This window comes from Sander vitreus, chromosome 19 (assembly GCF_031162955.1).
Source record: "Sander vitreus isolate 19-12246 chromosome 19, sanVit1, whole genome shotgun sequence".
Classification (NCBI taxonomy): domain Eukaryota; kingdom Metazoa; phylum Chordata; class Actinopteri; order Perciformes; family Percidae; genus Sander; species Sander vitreus.
The window spans coordinates 512,292-524,534 of record NC_135873.1 but is presented as its reverse complement, the minus strand read 5'-3'; the positions used below and the strand labels follow the sequence as shown (position 1 = coordinate 524,534).

The 12,243-nt window shown below is 37.0% G+C and overlaps 1 protein-coding gene across 1 annotated transcript; it reads left to right on the top strand.

Annotated features, from left to right (window-relative positions):
• Positions 1–49: 49 nt before the first annotated feature.
• fgb (fibrinogen beta chain) lies at positions 50–11,562 on the top strand. The gene is made up of 12 exons (XM_078276149.1): positions 50–142; positions 739–842; positions 1,883–1,985; positions 2,817–2,885; positions 3,067–3,181; positions 3,380–3,486; positions 4,150–4,264; positions 5,325–5,444; positions 5,580–5,702; positions 6,188–6,282; positions 10,001–10,191; positions 11,331–11,562. The coding sequence occupies exons 1-12, from the start codon at positions 50–52 to the stop codon at positions 11,560–11,562; spliced, it is 1,467 nt and encodes a 488-aa protein (XP_078132275.1).
• The last annotated feature ends 681 nt before the right edge of the window (positions 11,563–12,243 follow it).

Genomic DNA, 12,243 nt, shown 5'->3' with positions numbered 1-12,243 from the left:
AGGCACACTGAAGAGCTTCTGAGAAGAGAGACTTTATCAACAGAGGACGATGAGGACGCTGCTGTTGCTGTGTCTGTGTGTGTCCGTCGCCTGGGCTCAGGCTGATCAGGACTATGATGACTATGACTCGGTGAGTGTGTGCGTGTGTGCGTGCGTGTTTTGAAAAAAAATGATGGTCAACATCCAAAAGTTTCTAAAGATATCACTTCTGTCTGACTGAATATCGAGAAATTGTGGATTTTTTCTTTTCGCGGTGTTATTATTACAGGAATCACTTCTTCTTTTTTTAACTAGTTGTTACGGTGACTCCTTTGCTCATTTTTTTGTATTCCTTTGTCGCCTTTTGGAGATTTGTGATGAAAAAGCACTTGCAGAAATCCCCACGTTCAGTTGAATTATCCAAGATTTATTATGTCAAACTAAATATCGTATTGTGACATAAATATCGTGATAATATCGTACCGTGGGGCCTCTGGTGATTCCCAACCCTAGTCCTCATATTAAAGTGTGTCCCCCATATATTCTGTAGCTTTCAAACGACGGTTACAAACACAAGTATGTCGGGAAAAAAATATGTATTCACAATAGTTTATTGTTTTCTTCCACAGGACGCCAAGGCAGCAAAGACTGGGACAGTATGTAAAACACACTTCAGCTGTTTGATTCATACATCATGAATGACATTTATTTTGTTATTCCTTCATCACGTCTTGTTTCCTCTCGTTCCCCCTGCAGGAGGCACCAGCGACCGTAGACGCTCGCGGTCACCGTCCACTATCCGCGGCCAGGGACACCTACACCCCAAAACGTGTTTCCCCGCCCCCTATCAGCGGCGGCGCCAGGTGCGTTCGAACACAGACACCTGGGTCAGAAAAGAAGACACAGAAAGACTTTTAGGGCAATTACAACGTATTCTAATACGGCATATATATTCATCTTTTATATTAAGGGTATGAAGTAGCATTATTCAACTCAATTATCCAACCAGGCAAAAAAAAAAACAACAAAAAAGAATTACTCTTGTACTTAATTTTAAGTATTTTCATTTTTTTTGCTATACTTCAAAGGCAAATATTGTACTTTTGGCTTTGCTACTTTATTAAAGAGAGACACTACAGGCAAAGACATACATTTGAGATTTTAGGCTGTTTTGCTTCCGTAACAGGTCTTCTTTCAGACTAGTGGTAAACACACATTTTAGTTTATTCTAAACACCAAAAAACAAAATTTTGACCTCAAGCTTTTGACTCAACTCTGTCTCGTTGACATGGAAATGATGTGCATGCTGTGCTATCTGAGTACGTTCTAAATGTCCAGCAGGACTGGGCGATAGGGAGAAAATAAGATATCACAATATTCTTGACCAAATACCTCGATACCGTGATTGCGGCGATATTCTAGGGTTGACAATTGGTGCTTTAACAAAATATCTTCACACTTAGATTTTATATAAATAATCATCAGTAATGTTGATATAATGTCTAAGTGGGGAAAAAGGCTAATAATAGAACAGCTAGAACAGTCTGGTAAGTTCAGAAAAGTACATCACTTTACTGTAATGCAATTACGATATCCAAATACTAAGACGATATCTAGTCTCATATCACGATATCGATATAATATCGATATATTGCCCAGCCCTAATGTCCAGCTGACCAATCAGATTCGTCGTCCGGATCTACTTGTTTAACTAACAAGCACAAAAGTCAACCTCATGGTGACGCTCAGAGGATGGCCAAAGTCAGGAGGATTCATCGTCTGGGGAACATGAACGTCCGTACAAAGTTTTAGGCCAACCCATCCAGACGTTAATGGGTAAAATGAGACATCTCAGTGCGTCTCAGTGACATGTTGGTAAAGAGTCTCTTGCTTTTCGTCGCAGGTATCGCGGCCGACCTACAACAGATCCAGCCAGAGGACAGCAGCAGCAGGAGAAGGAGAGGCCACCGGAGGAAGGAGGATGCACACACGCCGCAGAGGAGATGGTAGGAAGACACCAGCAGCACACTGTCACCAAAAGGAGCACTGATTGGACACGTCTTCTTTTAAAAGATTTAAAGATGTCGATCAGTGTTTGCCAAAGCCCAAGACGACGTCCTCAAATGTCTCGTTTTGTCCACGGCTCAAAGATATTCAGTTTACTGTCACAGAGGAGAGAAGAAACTAGAACATATCCACATTAAAGAAGGTGGAATCAAATCATTTTAACTTTTTTTTCATAGAAAATGACTCAATATGATTAGTCGATGATCAAAATAGTTGGAGATTAATTTAGTAGTTGTTAATCGATATTAATGGATGGAAATGGAAACGATCATTCATTTGGTCAGGGTTATTGTTGCATGATAATGTTGCAAACGTAACTCTTCTTAGTGTGTTTAAAGATGAAGTAAGTAAGTCTTATAAAACTAACTTTCTGTCATATTTGCTGAAACTGACCCTATGTTCCAGTAGAACTACATGAAGCAGGTAATAATAATAAAAATGAATCCAGCTCCTCTGGCTCCACCTACAGCCTGTAGTGTGATTTGCAAAAACCCACCGCTCCCTGTTCAGATGGTCCAATCAGGACCGGGGGGGGTGTCTAACTGCGTGTCAATCACTGCTCATGCACACGCATTCATTCTCCCTTGTGGGGGGAGGGGCTTAGGAGACCGTTTTGGGCTTTAACAGAAAGGGGGGGAGGGACTGAGAAGTTGTCAATGTTCAAATTTTTTTCATTAATAAAATGAAATCAATGCCTACCTAGAAGGGATCCCGCCTTCTTTTAGTCGCTGAAGCACAGAAATCTAACCAGAGATTCTCCCATCCAACAGGGCATTTTGTGTCCCAATGGCTGCGAGCTGAAGACCACACTGCTGAAGCAAGAGAGGAATGTCAAGACGGTAAAAACTGAAAAAAAATCAAACATTTTTGTATTTTTCTGAGGACCACAAATCAGGCTGGAATACTTTAAACCAATACTGTGTGAAATTTGCTATACATCTAAATGCATAGTATTTACAACTTCATATTTGTATCAAGAAAACATCACGATTGACTTTCTTTTGCTTACATTTGTCACAGAGCATTAATGACCTCAAGCCTCAGGTGGAAGATTTGGCCCGATCCTCCAACACCGTCCACAGCTACGTCAACAGCATTTCCAACTCTCTGAGGGAGCGGCAGAGACTTGTCACCGGTGAGAAAGACCTCTCTTGAGTTTAATTTCATGAAGCACAAATGATCTGGTCGGATGTTACATCAAAAGCCAAAAAACGAGAACAAACAACAGTACATTGTCCGTAATGATGACGGCAATTTTGGCTATTCATTTTAATTGAAGCTTTTGATGCGCACAGCTCCTTTGTCCTGCTTATGCGTCTTTTCATCCTGTCAGACAACAGCAGAGTGGTCAGTCAGTACACTGATCTAGTGGAGGAACAACATGTCTACATTAAGGAGACGGTGGACACTGTCTTTCCCTCCAACATCAGGGTGCTACAGGTAAATACGAGCTGACACGAGACAGAAAGAGGGAACAATGCATTTAAAAATGTTAATTTGGCAGTCGTCCTTAATCACAGCCAAAGCAAAACCTTGCATCTTTCAAAAATGTTTCTTTTTTAGCTGTAAGCAAAGCATCATCCTAAAGCTTTAGTGCGTAATTTTTAGATATTAATGAACGCCATTTACATTCAAGCCGTTGCCAAATGAGTCGCTACAAAGCTAATTAAGACCATCAGCTCCACACAACTCTCTCTGGATTTCTCAGTCTGTCTATGTTCAGAAGATTGTGGCGTCCGGTGACTTTGCCGCGCAGAAACTCAAGTGAAGATAATGACCTCTTCTGAAGAGTCCATCATGTTTTTTTAATCCTCCGTGTCCTCCTTGGCTACTAGCAACTGTGTGGAGGGGGGAGGGGGCGGTGTGCGGTCACGAAAGGCTTGTATCATGTGGACGCGTCAACAGTTTTGTTGTCATTACTTAGAATTCCTCATGGGGGCGACAGAAACTACGCGCTATAGCTTTAAAAATAAAAAAAAAGACATGCACATAAAAAGAAATGCATACAATATACAAACAAAACAATTGGACAGATCTAGTGTATCCAACCTTAAAAACTACAAGTACCCCTAATGTAATGTCTACTGTGCTGTGTTGCTGAAGGGGGTCCTCGACAAGATCAGGCTGAAGATCCAGAAGCTGGAGAAGGCCATCCAGGGTCAGAGGGAGGAGTGCAGGGAACCATGCAGGACCAAATGTCCCATACCGGTGGTGTCTGGTAAGTGTTGAAGGAAACAAAAAAACATGCCGATTACTTACTTATTATTGAACCCTTGGGGAGCATGAGTGTGATCAGAAATGTGTAATAGATTAGGAGATAACTAAGACATTTTGATTTGATGGTGGTGCTAAAGAAAGAACATGGGGTCACCGAAAGATACATCTCTGTGGGTCATGAATACCTATGCCAAATTTCATGGCGGTCTGTTGGGTAGTTTTGGACTGACCAAAAACCTGTCAAATTATCCGACTAGGATCAAGAGCTAATGGTACAGATCAATAAAGCACATGTTTTTGGTAAACCACAAAAGTTACTTAAACGACAATTTAATTTTCTGGTCCTTGACGGAAGATAAGATAAGATAGACTTAATTAATCCCACACTGGTGAAAAACGCACACACATCAGAATAACACAAATACACATAGACATAAAATAGATATAACATTTACAAAAATGATTATAAGAAATAGAAAAAATAGAATAAGAGTAATTAATAATAGTAATATGTACACTATAAACACCCTTATTCTAAACAGACAGGTAAAAAATAAATATACACAGACAATATAACCCAAACTTTAACACATCTAGGATATATCGGACATTTAAATGAGTAAAACTCGATCTTGGTCTATCCTTGATACAACGATATATCTACATGTACCAACGTTTTTCTTTGTTAAAGGTGCACTATCAGTTCCTGCATGGTTAATTTTTGTCTCAAATGGTAGTCATCTCTCCTTGATCCCCTAGCTGCCTGCCCCCTGAACACACCGTGAAAAAGCCCGGTCTCGGGAGACAACACAGGGGTCGGAAACGTCAAACAAAGACTAGAGGCACAGGCTGTGCACCAAAATACAACAAACTCACGTTCCAGCCAATGGTTGGGGGAGGGGGTGGGGGTTAGTGAGAGTTAGTCATAACAGTTACGGGAAACATGGGGGGAGGGGCGAGCTTGCTCTGTTTTTTTTGGAATTTACTTGGAACGTTAACAGAAGTGACCATGCAGGAACTCACCTTTAAGCACCTTTAAACCGTTCTCCTGTGCGATTCAGGTAAGGAGTGTGAGGAGATCTTCCGTCGTGGAGGAAGAGACTCCCAGATGTACCTGATCCAGCCTGATGCCTTCTTCCCTCCGTACAAGGTCTTCTGTGATCAGACCACCCAGAACGGAGGTGAGAACATCATTAATTAGGCCACCTAAACTTTCTTTTTTGATTAGTGTGTTAATACCTAGAATGATTAGACCTTCGGTAGTGGTTTTCTGTTTTTTTTTTTTTTTTTAAAGGGAACTTCTTTTGTTTTCCCAGGATGGCTTCTCATCCAGAACAGGCTTGATGGCAGTGTCGATTTTGGACGACGCTGGGACGAATATCGACGCGGTTTCGGCAACGTCGCCTTTAATGCTGGCAAGGGTCACTGTGAGACTCCTGGTAAGACTTTTAATATGAGACAAGAGGCTCTGTTAAAGTGAGCTTACTTTTGATGGCTGGAAACCAGTGGTGAAAAGTAACTAAGTACATTTAGTTAAGTACTGGATGTATGTGCAATGCTGAGGAACTTAACTTGAGTAATTCAGTTGTATACCCTTTCATACTGTACTTTTACTACTCTATACTTCTATATTATCAGTAAGATAATATACATTTTTCTGAAATTGGCCATTCTGCATAATTTGTTTACTTCAGTAAAAACTTGAATGCATGACTTTTACTTGTAACAGAGTATTTCTACACTGGGTATGCTGCTTTTACTTTTCTAAATATCGCAGTACTTCTTCGACCACTGATGGAAACTATTGTGTTATCTAAGACGTCCCGCTCATTCTTAATTTTGGTATTTACTTATATATTCATATCCAGCTTTATTCATACATTAATTGTTGACTAGCGTACCTTTCTTCTTCGTCATGCAACAGGTGAATACTGGCTGGGCAATGACCGCATTAGTCAGGTGACAAAGATGGGCCCCACTGAGGTTCTCATTGAGATGCAGGACTGGACAGGTGCCAAGGTGAGTCCTCAACATTTCTTAAGTGATAAAAAACGTCACGTGCAAATGTACCACCTAAACTAATTCCTTCCAAAGAAACATTTTGAAGAGATACCGTCGCTGTGTCTGGAGCTTAGCGCCACCCATGACGATCTTTATTGGTTTAAAGAAAGGCGGACAACCCCTGACGTTTTTTTCTCCTATCCAGGAGTGTATGCTATTGTCATAGTATTTTTATCGACAAAAAGTCATAGTATAGCTATCTAAAAAGTCATAGTATAGCGTGTCAAAAAAGTGAAAAAAAGTCATAGTATAGTATGTCGAAAAAGAGGAAAAAAGTCATGATATGGAATATCGAAAAAAAGAGAAAAAAAGTCATAGTATAGCATATTGCAAAAAAAGTCATAGTATAGTATGACGAAAAAAAGTCATAGTATAGCATGTCGAAAATAAGTCATATTATTCTATGTCGAAAACAGTCACAGTATCGCATGCCGAAAAAAGTTGAAAAAAGTCAGAGTAAAGCATGTCGAAAAAAGAGGAAAATATTCATAGTATAGTAAAGATAAAGAGGAAAAACCTAGAATATATAGAAAAAAAATGGAAAAAAGTCACAGTATAGTATGTTGAAAAAAGTCATAATATAGCATGTCAAAAAAAGTCATAGTATAGTATGTTGAAAATAATGGTAAAAAAGTAATTGTATAGTATGTTGAAAATAATGGTAAAAAAGTCATTGTATAGTATGTTGAAAATAATGGTAAAAAAGTCATTGTATAGTATGTTGAAAATAATGGTAAAAAATTCATAGTATAGTATGTCAAAAATAAGTCATATTATGGTATGTCGAAATCAGTCACATATAGCATGCCGAAAAAGTCATAGTATAGTATATCGCAAAAAAAGTCATTGTATAGTATGTTGAAAATAATGGTAAAACAGTTATAGTATAGCATGTCGAAAAAAAAGTCATAGTATAGTATGTTGAAAATAATGGGAAAAAAAGTCATAGTATAGTATGTTGAAAATAATGGAAAAAAGTCATAGTACAGCATGTCAAAAAAAAGTCATATTATAGTATATCGGAAAAAAAAGTCATAGTATAGTATGTCAAAAAAAATGGAAAAAAGTCATAGTATAGTATATTGAAAAAAAAGTCATAGTATAGTATGTCAAAAAAAGTCTTAGTATATTATGTTGAAAAAAGTCATAGTACAGCATGTCAAAAAAAGTAATATTATAGTATATCGAAAAAAAAGTCATAAAAAAAAAGTCATAGTATAGTATGTCAAAAAAAGAGGAAAAACGTCATAGTACAGCATGTCGAAAAAAGTCATATTATAGTATGTCGAAAAAAGTCATATAGTATATAAAAAAAAGTCACAGTATAGTATATCGAGAAAAGAGGAAAAAAAGTCATGTAAAGTATGTCGAAAAAAGAGGAAAAAAGGCATAGTATAGCATCCGAAAAAACATCATATATAGCATGTCAAAAAAGTAATAAAAAAGTCATAGTATGGTAAATAGTAAATAGTATAGAATGTCTAAAACAGTCACAGTATAGCATGTCAAAAATAAGTCATATTGTATGTCACAAAAAGTCCTAGTATATTATGTTGAAAAAAGTCATAGTGTAGTATGTATAAAAAAGTCAAAGTCATAAAAAAAGTCATAGTATAGTATGTCAAAAAAAATCTTTAAAAAGTCATAGTATAGCCTGTCGAAAAAAATCAGTATAACATGTGGAAGAAATCATAAAAAAAGTCATAGTATAGCAGGGCGAAAAAAAGTCATAGTATACTATGTCGAAAAAAATCACAAAAAGGCATAGTATAGCATCCGAAAAAAAACATCATATATAGCATGTCGAAAAAAAGTAATAAAAAGTCATAGTCTAGTATGTCGAATAAAGTCTGAAATTCAGAAAATTCTGAAAAAAAAGTCATAGTATAGTATGACGAAAAAAAGTCATAGTATAGCATGTCGAAAATAAGTCATATTATTCTATGTCGAAAACAGTCACAGTATCGCATGCCGAAAAAAGTTGAAAAAAGTCAGAGTAAAGCATGTCGAAAAAAGAGGAAAATATTCATAGTATAGTAAAGATAAAGAGGAAAAACCTAGAATATATAGAAAAAAAATGGAAAAAAGTCACAGTATAGTATGTTGAAAAAAGTCATAATATAGCATGTCAAAAAAAGTCATAGTATAGTATGTTGAAAATAATGGTAAAAAAGTAATTGTATAGTATGTTGAAAATAATGGTAAAAAAGTAATTGTATAGTATGTTGAAAATAATGGTAAAAAAGTCATTGTATAGTATGTTGAAAATAATGGTAAAAAATTCATAGTATAGTATGTCAAAAATAAGTCATATTATGGTATGTCGAAATCAGTCACATATAGCATGCCGAAAAAGTCATAGTATAGTATATCGCAAAAAAAGTCATTGTATAGTATGTTGAAAATAATGGTAAAACAGTTATAGTATAGCATGTCAAAAAAAAGTCATATTATAGTATGTTGAAAATAATGGAAAAAAGTCATAGTACAGCATGTCAAAAAAAAGTCATATTATAGTATATCGGAAAAAAAAGTCATAGTATAGTATGTCAAAAAAAATGGAAAAAAGTCATAGTATAGTATATTGAAAAAAAAGTCATAGTATAGTATGTCAAAAAAAGTCTTAGTATATTATGTTGAAAAAAGTCATAGTACAGCATGTCAAAAAAAGTAATATTATAGTATATCGAAAAAAAAGTCATAAAAAAAAAGTCATAGTATAGTATGTCAAAAAAAGAGGAAAAACGTCATAGTACAGCATGTCGAAAAAAGTCATATTATAGTATGTCGAAAAAAGTCATATAGTATATAAAAAAAAGTCACAGTATAGTATATCGAGAAAAGAGGAAAAAAAGTCATGTAAAGTATGTCGAAAAAAGAGGAAAAAAGGCATAGTATAGCATCCGAAAAAACATCATATATAGCATGTCAAAAAAGTAATAAAAAAGTCATAGTATGGTAAATAGTAAATAGTATAGAATGTCTAAAACAGTCACAGTATAGCATGTCAAAAATAAGTCATATTGTATGTCACAAAAAGTCCTAGTATATTATGTTGAAAAAAGTCATAGTGTAGTATGTATAAAAAAGTCAAAGTCATAAAAAAGTCATAGTATAGTATGTCAAAAAAAAATCTTTAAAAAGTCATAGTATAGCCTGTCGAAAAAAATCAGTATAGCATGTCGAAGAAATCATAAAAAAGTCATAGTATAGCAGGGCGAAAAAAGTCATAGTATAGTATGTCGAAAAAATCACAAAAAAAGCATAGTATAGCATCCGAAAAAACATCATATATAGCATGTCGAAAAAGTAATAAAAAAGTCATAGTCTAGTATGTCGAAAAAAGTCTGAAATTCTGAAAAAGTCACGTTGAAGAAGTCGGGGGAAAAAGTCATAGGTATGTCAAAAAAGTCGAAACAAAGTCATAAAAAGAGATGTATAGCATGTCGAAAAAAATCTGAAAAAGTCCTGTCGAAAAGGTCGGGAAAAAAAGTCGTAGTATAATGAAAACAACGAAGGGAAAATTGAAGTATTGTATGTAGGAAAAAGTCATAAAATGTCAAAGGTTTGTTGAAAAAGTTAAAGTTATAGCATGTTAAAAAAATATATGGTATGTCATACCACATAAAAAATAAAAATATGAAATGAAACCTAAATGTTTACCTGTATCATTTAGGTCCACGCCCAGTACCGGCAGTTCACCATCCAATCAGAGTCGTCTAACTATGTGCTGGCGGTCGAAGGTTACTCCGGGAACGCCGGCAATGGTTTCCTGGAGGGATCCTCAGAACTGTTTGGCGTAAACCGCACGATGACCATTCACAACGGCATGATGTTCAGCACCTACGACAGAGACAACGACAACTGGTAAGTGTCCTGTTGTTGGTGGGATGTTCACAGGATTACAGTAACATGTAACCATGTAACAATACCCAAAACATCTTGCACTTCAGATAACCAACAAGTCCTCGAAACAAACCCACAAATCATGCTGATACTCCTGGTGGCGTGTGTAGCATGAGCTAATGTTAACTAAACATTTTAATGGCTGACCAACTCTAAAAGACACACTATAATGGACTAGCCTAGCAACATTAAGGCTACAAACTAGCCATAATGCAGCGTTCACTGTAAAAGCTGGTATTACACCATAGCTCTCTCCAGTCAACAAGGGTATCTGATGTTGGGAGTATGTAAACGTCTAGTAAAGGCCTTCCATTAAATAGCCATAAACTGATGATTATTGGGGCGAAACAGGCGGTGCAAGAAGTTTGGCGATGTAAGGACTACTTGCAACGAACAACTGTAGGTGGGAAGCTAATGGATAACATGCTTGCCAGCTAAGGACGTGCAAACACGAGTCAGTCACAATAGCTCATTGCTAACAGGACTATAATTAACACAGTTTCATATTTGTATCAACTCCTGTCTCGTAACAAATATCCTATTTTCTCCAGCAGAGGAGGGAAAGATTAAATCCTCCATTTTTGGAGTCCCCTGCCCTCCTTTCCCTTGAAGTTCAGCACTGACAAGCAGTGGTGTAGTATATTGTAGTGGGTATACTGTACTGTATATATATATTTTCTTTTTCTTTCTTTTTTTTCTTTTTTCTCTGGGTCTGGGTGTCCTCCCCCAAGGAAGTTTGAGCATCAACGCCTTCATTTCCTGTATTTGGATACACTTTTATGCACCAATTTACGGTGGAAATACCTTTATTTAGCCTATGTGAAGAGGAAAATAACAGATGACATTTCAAAATATATAAAAAATATGATGGAAAGTATGTTGTTGCTTGTCATTGAGCATTTTTAAGTGGGTATATGGAAATCGTGGCGCGTTCCTAGTGGGCATACTGTGTATACCTGTATACCGTATCACGTAGACTACACCACTGCTGTCAAGACAGTTGGTCAGCAACAGAAATTCACGTTAAAGTCCATCAACTTGACGAGTAAAAGTCTGTCTGTTTTCATTTTTCTTAACACCTTTCTCTGTCCCTGAACCAGGATCCCCGGCGATCCCTCCAAACAGTGCGCCAGGGAGGACGGAGGCGGATGGTGGTACAACCGCTGCCACTCAGCCAATCCCAACGGTCGATACTACATGGGCGGAGCCTACACGCGCAAGATGGCCAAGCACGGCACAGACGACGGCGTGGTGTGGATGAACTGGAAGGGCAGCTGGTATTCACTCAAAGCCATCAGCATGAAGATCAGGCCATTCTTTGTGCCCAGCTAAGGATCCCGAAGAGCATCAACACACACGTTACACAGGAAACCGCCAAATTAAAAGACACCAACATAATGTGTACCAACAGGGTTTGGGGACAAAAGGAGTTTTAAAACTCTTTGTAACATCCACCTAATATTTAAGTGTGTCCTTTATTTTGGCTGTAACCTTCATGTTGACGGACACGCACATTCACACACAACTAACACTACGGGACGTGCGCTGTTAAAGTGAAAAAGAACAGAAAAAGATAATATCTGCACATGCAGCGTTGACCTAAAAAATAAAGTGAAAAAATAAAGTAAAATAAGAAATGGTTTGATGTCAAATAAACTTGTCATGCCTGCAGATAAAAGAGAAACACTGTACTGGTTGTGCGTGAATGTGTTGTAAAATGTCCTCTCTTGTAATGTGTGATGTCTTCAGTGTTCCCTTCTAGGACGAATTGATGTCAATTGTCCTCCACTACTCAATAAACACATTGAGGAACCTACTTTCTGTCTGATTATTATTTCACTACACTTCAGGGATTATAGAAATGAAAATGTACTCACCACAGTCGTACATACATACCTGCTGAAAACCCATGGACAGGAAACTCAAATCTTTCCTGCGCTAGGAATGTCAAAATAAAACCATATTATGTGCCATGGAATATCATGGAAATATGTAAAGATGCATATTTGGTTG